The sequence below is a fragment of the Scomber scombrus genome, chromosome 7, assembly GCF_963691925.1.
Source record: "Scomber scombrus chromosome 7, fScoSco1.1, whole genome shotgun sequence".
In the NCBI taxonomy this organism is placed as follows: Eukaryota; Metazoa; Chordata; class Actinopteri; order Scombriformes; family Scombridae; genus Scomber; species Scomber scombrus.
In genome coordinates, this window is record NC_084976.1 from 18,500,422 (window position 1) to 18,516,645 (window position 16,224).

General features: G+C 42.4%; 1 protein-coding gene across 21 annotated transcripts in view; it reads left to right on the forward strand.

Annotated features, from left to right (window-relative positions):
• LOC133984035 (CUGBP Elav-like family member 3) overlaps positions 1 to 12,175 on the forward strand; it is a 20,121-nt gene extending 7,946 nt beyond the window's left edge. Inside the window, exons 3-12 of one of the 21 annotated variants that reach the window (XM_062423271.1) lie at positions 7,872 to 7,929; positions 8,289 to 8,417; positions 8,539 to 8,618; positions 8,965 to 9,129; positions 9,544 to 9,676; positions 10,137 to 10,283; positions 10,422 to 10,493; positions 11,255 to 11,359; positions 11,631 to 11,714; positions 12,048 to 12,175. In XM_062423271.1, the coding sequence (XP_062279255.1) occupies positions 7,872 to 7,929; positions 8,289 to 8,417; positions 8,539 to 8,618; positions 8,965 to 9,129; positions 9,544 to 9,676; positions 10,137 to 10,283; positions 10,422 to 10,493; positions 11,255 to 11,359; positions 11,631 to 11,714; positions 12,048 to 12,175 (1,101 nt within the window). Of the gene's footprint in view, positions 1 to 7,871; positions 7,930 to 8,288; positions 8,418 to 8,538; positions 8,619 to 8,964; positions 9,130 to 9,531; positions 9,677 to 10,136; positions 10,284 to 10,421; positions 10,494 to 11,254; positions 11,360 to 11,630; positions 11,775 to 12,047 lie in introns of all 21 variants that reach the window. The other 20 variants (XM_062423267.1, XM_062423264.1, XM_062423274.1 and 17 more) reach the window with 20 other exon arrangements.
• Positions 12,176 to 16,224: the final 4,049 nt, after the last annotated feature.

Consider the following 16,224-nt stretch of genomic DNA (forward strand, 5'->3'; position numbering starts at 1 on the left):
CGTACAAGGGAGGGGGGACTGAGTGTGTGAATTCGTCTGAATGAAAGGGGGGGATAAGAGCAGTGGAGGAGGGCTGTGAAGAAGTTCGGCATGAATAGGGGGGTGTATAGACAGAGCGGGGGGGTAGGGTGAGACAGGGGAGGAGCAGAGGAGGTCGGGTTAGAGAAGGAGGAAACAAGACAAAAGTTTGCCATAATGAGCGTGGAGGAAGGGGCAGGCGGGTGGTGTGTGTAAGAAAGGGTTTTTTCTGGGTGGTGGAGGAGTGGGAGGGAGTCAGGGCGCACTTCTGTCAGTTTAAACAGAGACATCTGTCAGAGGGGGCTGCTGGTGTGTGTCTGCATATGTGTGTGTGTGTGTGTGTGTGTGTGTGTGTGTGTGTGTGTGTGTGTGTTGTGTGTGTGTGTGTGTGTGTGTGTGTGTGTGTGTGTGTGTGTGTGTCTGCGTATGTGTGTGTCTGCGTATGTGTGTGTGTGTGTGTGTGATTAGGCGAGCAAGGGGATGACAGGACTTTAGTTGCACCTGGGGTGTGACCTCTGCTCAGAGGTCTCCTCTCCAACCACACTTCAGTCCTCTGTCTAGATAATGACCCTTTTCACACTGACCACAGAGTAAAGCTGCAGCTTTATTCTACCATTTACACTGACGTAGATCAGCACACTTCACAACGCTTTGTCCGATCGGATGGATGAGACGGGAGAATAGTCCAGTCCTGTGTGACCGGAGACGGTTAAGGCTTGTTGTAATGATGAACTTTTAAACAGTGAATGTGGGTCTGTGCAGAGGAAACTGAGATGTTCAGTGTTTTATTTAAACAATATCAGTTTTAGTTTAGGTCATATAGATTTAAAGGAATTAATTTAGTTTTGTGTGCACACGTCCTGTATTTTGTGTGTATGGTACATTTTAAGGTTTAACAAATTTCACAAGTTATGTTAAGTTTGGATATAACTTATAACTGATATACTAGAAAATATAATCTTTAATGTTAGGTTATTTAGGTTAAACATGCTCACAGGCAAGTGTATTAAGTCTATGAATGTGTGTAATTCTGCCTTCACAATGTTTCTTCTGAGTACTCAAAAAAGAAAAAATTCCACTTCAAGTCATTTTCCTCGTTCTTCATGAAAATATCATAAGGTCAAACAAAGATGTGAAATCATGAAGAGTTAGGAGAAGACAACAGCGAGAGAATTAAACAAAATTTACAATCCAAACTAAAGACTGCTTGGATAAATGGAAGCATTTCGAGGGATTAAGATTTTGTCCTGGAAATGATCAGACAAATATTTATCATGCAGGTAAAGTGAGTACAGCCAAACACATTAAATTCAATTCAATTTGAAAATATAAATATGTCTTAATAACTCCCCCAATAAAATAGAAGCAAGTGAAATTTAAAAAAATATTGTAAATATATTTGACATGCACAAAAACAAACTACAGAGGACAAAAATATGATATCTTTCCACTCAGTTAAGTCTTCATAAGAACACAGGAGTTATTGGCATATTTGGCTTGCTTTAATTTTATGGGATTCTGCGTAATGCTGTAACTATCTGAGCATCCAAAAATGTGTCACTGGCGACGTATTGAATGTAATCTCAGTGAATATGAGATTTTTGCAATCATGAATTTGTATGGCTTTGAGCGGCCTTTTTAATTCACCAGCACATTTCCCAAAGGACTTACATTCCCTAAAATAGAAACAAGGTCCAAGTGCATAGGTCTAACAGTTATCCGCTATAGTGCTGTTGGATTATGTTGGGCTAAATCCAAAGGATCAAATTTCAGTGAGTGCTCCACTGCTGCGTGCACAATGTTCTCAGTGGGGTTTGACAAAAACAGCATAATATTATACAAATCAACAGGGTGGTTAGTTCTGCTTTATGCACGGTTCACACCGTTACTATGGCGGCTGATAAAAAGAGGAGCAGAGAGGAGAATATGCTGGTAATCCACGCTCCAGTAGAGAGACTGATAAAGGGTTAACTGCCAGATAAAGTATTGAGTGGAGGAGAAGGAGGGCAGACTTCTCAGGTGTGAAGAATGGAATGAGAAAGACAGAGGAAGAAGGGATGAGAGCAGGGGGATGGGCTGTTCAGGAGGCTGTATTATGGTTGCAAGCCTCCGTTGCCAGGCAACGGAGCTGAGTGAGATGCCAGGTTGCTAGGTAACCTGGGGGATGCAAAGCCTAACGTGGCGAGATAGAGAGACGGGAGAGAGGAGGGGTGGAGCCGAGCTGCTCCACCTTCCCGCTCACTCTCTCTGTTTCTCACAGCTCGATGTCTTCATCCAGCTGTGAATGAGAGCTGCAAACTGGATCGGTAAACACAAAGAGTTTCATCATGGAGCCAACGTTTAGGATGCTACCACTGTGACTCCGCAGTTTTACAGTAATGAAACACTCGCACACAGGAGAAATTCAGAATTCATCTAATCACTGTAGCGTAGTTAGATGAAAAATGTCCCTACGTATTTGATCATCTTACTACAGCTGCAACTGATAATTATTTTCATTATAGATTCATCTGCAGATTGTTTTCTCAGTTAATTATCGTGTAAGAAAATTGTGAAAAATGACCTTTATTATTTCCAGAACCCAACATGACATATTCAAATTGGGTTTTTTTGTTTGTTTTTTTGTTTTTTTTATCCAAAAGAGTCCAAAATCCAAAGATATTCAGTTTAATATGAGACAAAGAAAAGCACCCTGTGAACCTGCAGAGGATAAGTGGGTAAAGATGATTGATGTATGTATGCATGTATGGACAAAGAAAAGCTGAAAATCCTACATTTAACAAGCTCAAACCAGACAACATATGGCATTTTCGCCTGAGAAATGATTGAAATCTTTATCAACCATCAAAATAGTTGCCAAATCCTTTTTTATTAATTATTCCAGCTATAATCCACACTACATACCATACATCTTTTGTGTGATTGTCTTCTGAAAGCACAGGTCGTCCCTGAAGTATGAGCTCACCATCAATATTAAGATATTGAGTGTGATAAACTGTGATATTTCATTTTGTCAGCTCTAATATGAACTGTTAAAGTCAGAGAGCCATTCTGCTTATGCAACATAGACTTTGTATTCTTGCTGTAGATAAAAATATCTCTTTCTCAAGACTTTGCCGTTGCATCAGCACAGAAACAGTATTTTAATGTGTCAAAAGCAGGTCGACAGGCAGGTTTGATTAAGAAAGGTAGAATTACTTTATATTCCTGTTTTTATGAGGCACAATAAGATATTTTGCCACTGCCCAGTTCTAGTCTCATCATATGGACATAAGGGCTTACTACACTGATGGTAATGAGTTTGTAGGGCTGCGAGGCACACTATAGAAAAGATGGAGAAAGAGTTGAGGGTGGGGTGGGGTGGTGGTAGGGGGGGATAATGCTAGATCGTGGAGAAGGGATAAAAATAGTTTTCCTTTCTTGCGCACTCTGGAAAATGGACATCTGAAATAGTGCGGATGGAGCGCTCCAGAGGGAGATTGAAGGGGGGGAAGGGTGTGTGCATTTCTGTGTGTGTCAAGAAGAGAGATATGAAGAGAGAGAGAGTGAGTGTTTGTGTGTGCACACACACACACACACACACACACCATTGTCATGCTGTGTGCACTGTAATCAGTTTTTTATATATGAGTTTGCGGGTACTTTTTATTATCGTTGTAGAATATTGCCCTCCAGTGTTTTGATAGCACAAAAAAAACAACCCAAAATGATAACATTGATTCAACACTGTACTTTAATCCATGCTCCAAATAATGCATGTACACACACATTTACATATATATGCACACACACACACTACCCCCTACCCTCGTGATGCGGGGCAATGGTTTGTTCCACTGATTTTGTGTAGGTGGGGGAGGGGGTAGTATACGATTTGATTGGATAATCCAAGGATTTAATATCCCCTAATCCTGGCACAATCCTCTCTGCATTACTGCAGGGAGTAAGATTAACTGTATGTGTGTAGTATGTGTTTGTTTCTGCGTGCGCAAAAAGGGCGGGTGCTCTCAGTGTGTGTGTGTCTGTTGGGGGGGGGGGGGGGTGTAGTGTGTGCGTTCATATGTGAGTGACATGTACTGTGTGTATATTTGTGTTGGCATCACAGCATGCAAATGGAGCTGTGTTTGCATGCAGGGTTAGTTCATGCGTGTATGAATGGACGTGTCTCCTCCGAATGGTCATGCAAGCTCACATACCATCATATATCACATATCTCGGCCTCATGCATTGCCACGCCACTGCTCACATACGAAATCCGCTTTCCTCACAGAAACTCTGTTTTAGTATGCTGCAGGACGCATCAAACCGCGCTCCAGTATGAAAGCTGGCTCCCCCTTACGTGTACGTTTGCAGATGGTTACTGTTAATTAAGTCTTAATTGGAACGTGAGTAATTAGAGGATAATTGGACTTGAAAGGAGTGTGCGGCTGTTCGTGTGTGCCGGAGTGAAGGAGAGAGAGAAAGACGGAGTGGAGTACAGTGTGACTGACTAGCAGGGACTGTACTTTATTTGCATTTTTCTCTCGGGCTCAGGGGAATTTTAATTACTCTACTACAATATAGATTCAGTTCCCTCACCTTCTCCCTCTCTTTTTCTCTCGCTCTGAGCCAACTCACACACTCACCGACTCCTCTACATATGGCCCACATCTCTCTGTTATTCTCATAAATTCCTATTCATTTTCTTGTTCTCATTCATTTTTACTAACAATAAGCGCTCATTTCTCAGCGCCGTCGCACGATTTTACGAGGGAGGAGAGCACGAAGCCAGCAGAGCCCTCTCCAGCACAAATTCTTTGTTTACCAAAAGATCACAGCAGTCACCCTTGGCAACCAGCATCCTTGTTTACCTAACCAGTGTGCCGTCATATGATTGCCATGACAACGAGCTGGTTGCCATGCCAATTTTCTGATGCCATTGTGTTGTCTTTGTAGCAGCAGCGTGCGCCTCTCACCTGCTGCTTTTCTGAGTCTCCTCTCCTTTTTTTTTCTTCCATCTCTCTTTACCTCTCAGACTAGATTCATATTATGTGGTTACAACAACAGCTCAACACACACACACACACACACACACACACACACACACACACACACACACACACACACACACACACACACACACACACACACACACACACACACTCAGACACAGATTGACCAGCCTTGATTGATAAGGCACAGTTTGAAATCATTAGGTTAGTCTGTTCAGTCTGTTTTTTACGGTCACGAGGATGAGCTTGAATAGGCCTAATGAAGGAAGAAATGGAAGAGGTGATGGATGGATGAAAGGATAGAGAAAGGGTTAGTGGACACAAATCTTGCTACAATCAGCCTGCTCTACAACACAGCCTGAAATCAATGAACAAGATGGGACTGATCGATGAGTTGATATCATAAGATGGATGGCAGCGTGGATGGACAGCAATAACACCAAGACTGGGATATGATGGATGGACGGATGGATGGATGGATGGATGGATGGATGGATGGATGGATGGAAGGACGGACGGATGGACGGATGGATGGACAGTGTGAAACCAAGGTCACAGAAAACTGTTAGGGCGGAGTGTATGTGTGTGTGTATTTTCTGTAAGTTTATGTTTAAACTGACAGCTCAAGTCAATAAACGTGTGAGGTTGAAAATGTGCATCATCCCTTCTTCTATGACCGTGTGTGTGTGTGTGTGTGTGTGTGTGTGTGTGTGTGTGTGTGTGTGTGTGTGTGTGTATGTGTGTGTGTTTGTATGTGTATGTGCATGTGTGTTTTATGTGAACGGTGTGTTTGCATGTGTGCAGGGTTTGTGTCTCTGAGTGTGTGTGATGGCCTTGTCTTAGATCAATAGCTCTGTGGTGACAGCTAAGAGCTGATTAATCAAATGTATGGATCAGTCTCTCTGTGCTCTGCCCTCTCCTCAATTACCAGCTTCATTACATTGCCTTAACACCCCACTGGGACCTTTCTCTGTTCTCCCTTCTCATCCCCTCCCTTTGCCCTCCTCCTCCTCTACATCTTCCTCCTCCTCTCTGTCCCTTCCCGTACCTTACCCCTCTTCCTCCCTCTGAGTTTTTCCTGTCGTTGTGTAACTCCTCATAGATTTGCAGTACAGCTAATTAAATCACCACTGCTACGAAACGCTTTTTGACTGGCAGTGTGACGAGGCGTTAATTAGCAGCATTTACACTTTGTTGCAGCCGAGTGAGGAACTTTATATCTGAGCATGGCTGATGATGATGATGTGAAACAATCACATGGTTGTTTAGCTTTGCTTTAGTGAAATTTTCGGAGCATCATTGTAGCGTGGACTGGAAGATGGGAGTGTCTGCCACACAGGCGTGTTGTTGTTTTTTTTCCTCTTTTCTCGCTTTACTTTCTCAATTGATGTCTCTCCCCTTTTTTTTTTTTTAAATCCGCCCTTCTCATATCCTTTACCTTCCTCTTCTTCATTCAATCCCTCCTCTGGATTTTTCTTTTTTCTTCCTTCCACTTCTTCCCTCTTTTCATCGCCATCATTCTGCAGCCCTTCTCCTCCCCCACCCCATCCCTCTGGCATTAACACTCTTGTCTCATTGCCTCAGTGCTATGACTAAGCAATGTGTGTGTGTGTGTGTGTGTGTGTGCGTGTGTGTGCATGTGTGTGTGTGTGACAAACCTTTGTGCCTGTGTTCAAGTGCACGCATGCATTAGCTTTCTAGGCAATGGATCTCTGTAGTCGTGACATTTTTTAGACAGAGTAAGTCACGACTGAATCACGCCCCACTCCTCACTTACTCCTTCTACACGTTTCTCTTTCTATTCTTTTTAAATTATCCTCTCAGGGGCAGCTTTGCTTTTATCCTCCCACTCTCCATCTCACTCCTCATTTAATGCTTCTATTTTAGCGTTTCCATTCACTCCCCGGGTTCCTCTTGGCCTTCCACCTGCCCTTTCAGTCGGTCGAAGTCAATCGGGGTCCCCCAGGCCTCCCTCTCCGTCTCTCCATCCTTTTATTTTTAGCTGACTGCGCCTGTTCCCTTCACACACTTTGTCATCTCGTCCCACTACAATCTCTCTCCCTCTTTCTCCCCCTGCTCCCTTCCCTCTCCCCCTTCTCTCTCCTCTCTCTATCTCAACCTACTCTTGTCCCTCATCTAATCCGTGGTTCCTCTGTAATCCAGATCAGCTGGCCAGCATTCTTAATCTTGTCACTTCTCAATCCCTTCTAGTACTCCATTCTGAATGAGCGTGTGTGTGTGTGTGTGTGTGTGTGTGTGTGTGTGTGTGTGTGTGTGTGTGAGAGAGAGAGAGAGAGAGAGAGAGAGAGAGAGAGAGAGAGAGAGAGAGAGAGAGAGAGAGACAGAGAGAGAGAGAGAGAGATAGTAAGGTTGTAAGGTAGAAAGAGAGCAGCTTCGGTCGGAGTTCAGGTGCACCTGTCGCCTGCTAACCTCGATTTGTCACTGATTTGAAACACACATGGCAACACAGACACACGCACACACGCACACACACACACACACACACACACACGCGCACACACACACACAATCATACACACACATATACAAATTTATCAATGTTGTAAAATATATTTACTTGATTACCTCCTGTAAAAAATGTGGCTATTTTATGTACTTTTACTGTAATAGAAGTCAATTAATCAAAATTGCTTTAAATGTTTTATCAACTAATATCCGTTGTCTTTTATTTGTTGTAACATCTAATTAGTGTCAATTATTAGTGTTATTCTGCTTGTTTCCCACATAAATATATTAATGAAACCTGACTGTAAAATAGAAACGTTCTGTACTAAATCAAATGGAACGAAACTTGTTCATGTTGACCATGTGTGTCGATGTCCCTTCTTGTTTGTCCCTCAGATGAATCGACCAATCCAGGTGAAACCAGCTGACAGCGAGGGTAGAGGAGGTGAGACACGTACTTACACATACAGACACACACACACACACACACGCAACACAAATACATTTCATGTGACAGAGAGAAGGTTAGGTGTCAAGACGGATCAGACTGACATGTAAAGTAGTCAACAGGGTGCTCGGCAGGTTACTTGGACTCATGATACACATAGACACATTCACACTCTCTTCTTCTCACCTCTCTCTGTAGTGAATACTGCTCCCTGCTGGAGGAAACTGGTAGCACCATAAAGAAATAGAAAAGATACTGTGGATAGATTGAATTGCTGCCACTTTATCAAGAGGTTTGGCTGATTTAAGGGAAATAAAACACATTTTTTATTCTTTCCTTTCCTCAACATTTCATTGGTGTCTCAGAGGACAGGAAGTTGTTTGTGGGCATGCTGGGAAAGCAACAGAGTGACGAAGACGTCAGAAGGCTGTTTGAGCCCTTTGGCAGCATAGACGAGTGTACTGTGTTGAGAGGACCTGACGGCACCAGCAAAGGTAACACGCACATGGTGCACATGCTCATGCAGGCACACACACACAAAAAAAACTAATTATCTTTTCTTCTGGCAGTACTTGGTGATTTAATGTGGTCTGTGTGCTGTTGCTCTTGTTGCAGGATGTGCATTTGTAAAATTCCAGGGACACGCTGAAGCCCAGGCTGCAATCAACAGCTTGCACGGGAGCCGCACAATGCCTGTAAGTTAAATGTGTAGACTTCATTATAATTGATTTAAAACTCACACACAAGGAAGCGCACGCTACATCGTGTATATGGGCTTGTGTGGCAATAAAAGGTTTACATTTTCCCCAGGTAGTAATGTAAGTAATGTAAGCATCTGTCAGCTATCCTGTCCTGAGTATCCTTTTTATACTGGGCTGGGCTTGAGCCACGTGTGAATCGTAAAAGGATTAAATGGATAGAGAGAATGAATGAATTAATAAACATGTAGCCTATTCCCATTAGCACGTAAGGAAGATCACGCTCGACATAAGATGTAATTACAGTTTATACTTACATCTGATTCCATCTCTCTCTGCACAGGGAGCGTCGTCCAGTCTGGTTGTGAAGTTCGCCGACACAGAGAAGGAGCGGGGGCTGAGGAGGATGCAGCAGGTGGCCTCCCAGCTCGGCATCTTCAGCCCCATGACCCTGAACTTCCCTGCCTATAATGCCTACACGCAGGCGGTCAACGCACAGGCAAGTAGTGCACGCATGCACAGACACTCACTGCACTAACACACACATATACACACCAAGTTTATAAGGGGAGTGCTGTGCTTATGAAAGGATGTAATAAGTTTGAAGAGGCTATCAGTGGTCTAATTGGGGCTAATGTTATTACCCAGACAACAGAACATACGTCATCTGGCATTAGCTTTCCCGCAACACACAACCATTAACCCACTGACTCAGGACATAATGGCCTTGTAATTAGATCTCTATTCATCTGTTCTTCCATCACTCCCTCTCCCTGTCTCCCTCTCTCTCTTTTTCCCATATGCGTTTAACTGTCTCTTTGTCCTCCCTCACTTTTTCTCCTTTCCTTCTTTTCCCCCTCTTTTTCTCCATCCCCTTCCTCTCTCTCTCTGTTTCCTTCCCTGTCTACAGCTTGTCCAACAGCAGGCCCTGGTTGCCCAGTCAGCGTACTTGTCTCCTGTGGCAACAGTCGCTGCCGTACAGATGCAGCAGATGGCGGCACTCAATGCCAACGGAATCATTGCCACACCCATTACACCCATCACACCGTCCTCGGGTAGGCTCACACGCACACGCACGCACGCGCACACACACACACACACACACACACACACACACACACACACACACACACACACACACACACATTCACACACACACACATGCCATGCATACTCATAAAAACACACATGGATTTGTAAATGTTCAGACACATGATATGACACACTGTATTGTGTAGAATAGAGTGTATAGTAGTTGTAGTTATCAGCTGTGTATTATGAAACAAAATGATTAGCTCCAGCTTAGCGTAATGTTATTTCTTCTAGTTATTTATGTTTGTTTTACAATAATATAGCAAGATAATTAAATAATTAAGTAATAAATTAAGCATGATTCAGGATTTTGAAAGGCTAGAGGCAGGTGTAATACATGAAGTATAATATATAATGATACTTTTATTTGAATAAGATTTGTGATGGGTGGGACTTATTAGTCTGGATGATCCGTGTCTGTAGGTACAAATACTCCACCTACTATCGCAACAACGCCTGTGCCAACTCTCCCCCCACCAATAGGAGTGAACGGTTACGGCAGTGTGTCAGCCCCGACCAATGGACAAGCAACAGAAGCACTATACACCAATGGCGTTCACCCATATCAAGGTAGTTTAATAATAAATAATTTAGACAAGAATGTAGACATATAGATCATTTTAATTTAGACATCAAATTAAAGGGAACTCAAAGATTTATCATCCTGTATTTTTTCATCTTCACTGGGTTTTTTTTCCTACGTTCCAGCTCAGAGTCCAGTAGCGGCACTGGACCCACTACAGCAAGCCTATGCAGGCATGCAACACTACACAGGTTGGTGTATGGACAGATTGAAGTGTTAAGCCATTGTCATTTCATTTCTTTAAGTTGTTCATCTCTAAATAACTGCACACTGGTGGAAACTGGGGGAACGGAAAAATACCTAGTCAAGAGGCAGATTTATGGTGTAGATTAAAGTGCAAAACTTAGTCTATTTCAAAATTGGCAGACATGTATAATATTAGCAACAGAACACCAGGGTAAAAGAAACAGCCCAAATGTTAAAGCAACTCAGACAATCTGCCAAATCCTCACTATCAACTGCCACATACTTTATAGCCTTGTGGGCAAATGAGCAAATCGGCAACAGGTGTAATGACAGGTCACAAGGATAATCAGGTGAAGCCCACTGAGTGAGGTATAACTGGACTTCAGGCAGTCGGCTGTCTGCATTAACTTTGGCAGCCATCCTTTCAAGGATGTAAGTGCTTCAAGGGTAACTGATTTTAAAAAAACGTCTTATTTATCTGATTTCATTGTTATGCGATACACATGACTGGCTGGTGATACAGAGAATCATACTTTAACACCATCTGTGTACAGGATGCATAGCCATTGAGTAAAATGGGGACTGTAATGTGTGCATACAAGTCTCCGCTCTACAATGTTGTTGTTTAGCAGACTCCATTCAGTTAATAGTTTTCACCTTCAGCAGTAGGAGACATTTCAGTTCAAATGAACTGACTTCATTGGACACTGCCATGTTGCCACCTGTTGGTTTCAACCAATCAGATTATGACTATGTCTGTCTCTCCCAATAGCGGCGTACCCTGCTGCCTACGGATTGGTTGGGCAGCCATTCCCCCAGCAGCCAACACTGGTTGCCCAGCAACACCAGCAGCCCCAGCAACAGCAGCAGAGAGAAGGTGATGAGACTTCCTGTCTGGTTGGGGCCACACCCCACTCTCCAATGATCTTATTTAAAGTTGTTTATCACAAGGCTTTCACAGCCCGGGATCATTTATCACACTCTGACTAATGTGTGTGTGTGTGTGTGTGTGTGTGTGTGTGTGTGTGTGTGTGTGTGTGTGTGTGTGTGTGTGTGTGTGTGTGTGTTTGTGTGTGTGTGTGTGTGTGTGTGTGTGTGTGTGTGTGTGTGTGTGTGTGTGTGTGTGTGTGTGTGTGTGTGTGTCCCAGGTCCAGAGGGCTGTAACATCTTCATCTACCACCTGCCTCAGGAATTCAGTGACTCTGAGATGCTGCAGATGTTCCTGCCCTTTGGCAATGTCATCTCGGCTAAGGTGTTTGTTGACCGTGCCACCAACCAGAGCAAATGCTTCGGTGAGACACGCAGACAGGGGAGAGAGGGGGATGGAGAGGAGGCAGCCAATGTATCACAGAGAGGAAAGGACAAGTGAAAAAGAGGGGGGTGGCTTTGTGGGGGATGAAATATTGTGACGAGTGCCGAGTCGAGGCGAGGCGAGTCGTGCTGAAACTGTGTAGTGGAAAAGCGCCATAAGTTAATGTGAGATGCAGTGAATGAAAGGTGTCAGAGAAAGGGTCTATTCAAAGTCTGTTTATTTTGTTCCTCACACTCTTTCTCTCTTTTACCAGGATTTGTGAGTTTTGACAACCCAGCCAGCGCTCAGGCTGCCATCCAGGCGATGAATGGCTTCCAGATCGGCATGAAAAGACTGAAAGTGCAGCTCAAAAGGCCCAAAGATGCCAACCGCCCATACTGAGTGACAACTGAGAGGAGGAGGAAGAATTAAAGAGAGGTGAGGTGGTGGTGGTGGAAAGGTGATGAGTGACACGACATGAAGAGGTGTTTTATGCTGGGGGAGCAGGAAACAGGCAAGAAGAGGCTAGATAAAAAAATGGGGGAGCAGGAGGATGAAATGAGATTAGTTTAAATAAATGGACACGGTATCTTCATCTTTGACAATGCAATGCTAATTGATGGTACAGTTTAAAAAATAAAAAAAAACTTGATATGACATAGTGAATATGCAATGGGTTACTCATATGAAAACAAATTAATCAACTCAGGAAAAGTGAAAATACTAAAATATTGTTTTCCTTTTTATTTTCTTTCACAATCTTATTTATTTTCTTTCCTGCTGTTTTGATCTTTTCCTGAAACGGCAACTTACCTCACCCAAGATCCTTCCGTCCAATCATAATTCACGAGGACCCCATCGCTATGGCAATGGTTGCCTAGTGACCGATAAAGCCCTGACCCCCCCTTCCTCTCGCATTGTTGTAAGTTGATTGGTTGGCCTGTGTTTGGGTTGCTGTGGCGATTGATTGCCTGTGTTGGTTGCCCTTGGCAATTTTTGTTCTGTCACCTCGAGCAACCAGCCATGCGTTGACCTGCATGTCCTGTTGCTGTAGTGACCACAGACTGTGTTTGGTGCATTGTGACTTTATTTTGTATTGACCTGTGCACATACTGATCAATAACTGTCAAGAGCCAGGACTGTACTCAGAATCAATTTGATTGGATATCTGATATACTTAATAATTGTATCGTCATTTGATAAAATCTGAAGCAACGCTTGTTATTTTTTTGCAGCTTTGTTTTTGATCAGTTTCTGTAGTGTTATGTTTGGTGTCATTATTATTTGAACAAACTGTTTGGGTAAAGTAGTGAGCGTGGGCATCTAAGTGTACATATGTGTCTGTGTTACACTGCTAGTGTGTAATACAGGAGTGCATAATCCCTGTTGTACTGGTGTGTGTATAGAGAAGCTTCCAGAGGTTTCTACAGTGGGATGGTGGATAAAGGTAGAGCAGCACCACAGTTTACTGCAAAATATCAAGAAATTATTTGATGGGAAAATACTAAATACTTTAGAATGAAATAGTTTAACAATGGTAGGTCATGCTATGGTTATGCAGTACAGTATGCAGCAGTTAACACCTGAATATGGCTACAAAATGGTCTAAAACATGGACCCTACAGGTTAGGAGAGCCAATACAGACAATACAGACAAGTTTAATGACAAAAACACACTATTTTGGGCGAGCATGCATTTTGTTGAGCTGTACTCTGATAGGCTGAGTTTGTAATCCTGGATTCTGATTTGTTAAAACTGTTTGATGTGGCACTTTAGTTTTTTGCTCCTTATGTTTATTTTTCTTGATCTCTTTTACATCTTCTATCACTGCTTTTGTGGTTTTTCTCCCCTTCACTACCTCCCTCCTCCTCCTCCTACTCCTCCTCCTACTCCTCCTCCTCCAGTCCCCTCTTCCTTTCCTCCCTGTTCCCCCTATTCTCGGTCAAATTCTTTCTTCACTTCTCTCCATCCCAACCTCCTCTTTCTATCCCTCTAGCTCATGTTTTGAGGTGAAGGGTATGTGGTTGTCATGGTGGAAAAACAAGTGCCTCTTGCTTATTGGAGAACAGCCTTCAACTATAGGAATTCTGGGAGAAAATAACACAGAATATAGAGAATAGAGGATGTCCTCAGTTTGAGGTAAATTTAATCCTCTACAAACTCCAATCTTAACCAAACGAAGAGAAATGTGTTGCTGCTGTCAGGTCGGTGCGTGGAGGCACCGTCACATGGCAGCCCATATTATAAATAAAGGATTCTGTCTCTATTTCTAGACAAACTTTTACATAACAAATCCTTGTGGATAACAAGTCTAAAGGACTTATCTAATAACTAACATGCAAACCCTTTAAACCTGCTGCCCCTCTCAGATTCAGACTGTCACCCAGAATTTCTATAACTGCAAATGCCAGAGAGTGATGCATGTCGGTAGTAGTGTTTGCTTGCCATGATCCGAGGCACATGAGTGCAGCACATGCTCTTAAGGCCACACATATTCCCCAAATACTGTATCTCTACTGACATACACACATAGTGTACCTGCAGACACATTTCCATAAGCACACAAGAACACGAATAATGGATTTTCACTGTATTGAGTTGCATGATCCAGACACTGTGTGTTTATATGTTAAAGCACCATGATTTATTGCTGTTGAAAAGACAAAGCTTCACCACTGTGAATGATGCTTTCTTGTTTTACCTCACCAAGATGAAACTGAAAAGAAAAAAAAAGACAAGCTAGGAGCATCTTAAGGTGCAGTTTGTTGCAAGACATGATGATAGCAGATCCAGTGATGCCTACACATAAGAGCGTTGTTTGATGGGAGGGGCATGTTTGCAAAGATGTAAGGGTCAGACAGTCACATGGAGCTCGAGTGTATTTATGACATTAACATATCCTCCCTCCTTCTCTGTCCCTCTCTCCTTGTTTATGTATCACTCCCTCTACCCCCCAACTCTCCCTCCTTTCACAGGTGAACTTTCAGAGTCCAGTCGAGATGGAATCCCAGGGTGCATTGTGCTTTCAGACCGTCTGCTACCTTTGAGCGTCCGGGGAGTGCAGCCACATACAAATACACACACACACACACACACACACACACACACACACACACACACACACACACTCACATGGATAACACATGCACTCCTAACACTGAAGCTCGGAACGGTACAAGGCTGATATACAAATGTACATAAAGTGCACAAACACAAACACACACACATACACAAAAACACACACACACACATATACCTGCTGACACGAATACACACCGCTCACACGAGTCAGTAATCTTACCCATACAGCTGACAGCTCAGTTCCACCACCGTCTGTGTGGAGTTTGCCAACAGGGTGTTTAGTACAGTTTAAAAAACTCAGACCAAGCGTGTGTGTGGAAGGTACTGATGAAAAATGCTGATATATCACTTCAATAGACTTTAACATGTCTATACATGTCTATTACATGACAAATATAGAGGGACCGATGTTTCATAATAAAAAAATGAAAGAAAATACAAAAAAGACGACTAAATGAGTAGGTTAGAGAGACTTTGGAGAAGATCCTAAAGACCTGTAAATAATTTAGTTTACAAAGAGCAGCATTTAAAAAACAAGAAAAAATGCGAAAAAGAATACTACTTTAGATAAACACAGAACAGGACACAGCAACATTATTATTATTAATTATTATTATTATTATTAATTATTATTATTACAACTAGTAACATCATCATCTTCATAAAGGGATATTACATTCCAAATTGTAAAATGGGAAATCACTAACCTATTTTAAATTTCTACTTAGATTTTAGGTGAAACACGGGGGGGGGGGGATTGCACTTTTATTCGGGAGGTTTTAATATTTGAGCTATTTTTTATTTATTTACTAATTTATCAATTATTTTGTTTATTGGGAGATGGGGTTTGAGTGGGTTGCAATATTTTGATTTTAGAATTTTCTAGAGAAAACCTTTTGAGGGCCTGTTTCTGTCAGACTCTTGCAATCGAGTAATTATAATGTATGTATTAATTATTACAGCAATTATATTTATTTCTAATTTATTGAATCCTGTTTTTGATCCACTCTCTTTTTAAGTTAAAATAAAAGGTATCATACTAAATGTCCTTATGTGATTTTCTATGCGTGTGTGTGGGTGTGTGTGTGTTGAAAAAAGAGTTACAGAGTTGTTTCGTACTAAAATATTGATACGTGTGATTTCACATTTCAAAAGCAAAGAGACCAGAGTGCACAGCCATCATCTGACCAGAAGGGGGTGTAAGTAGAGAGCAAGTCAACGAAGAAAGGGAGAGTGTGTTTTCACCCACATTATGAGGATGTGCCGAGCTTGTTATCTCCTGTATTCATTGATGGGAGTAGGCAACTTATCAATTGGATTAAATGCTGTATTTGTTTTTATCTTTGAGTATACAGTTCCAGTAAACTCC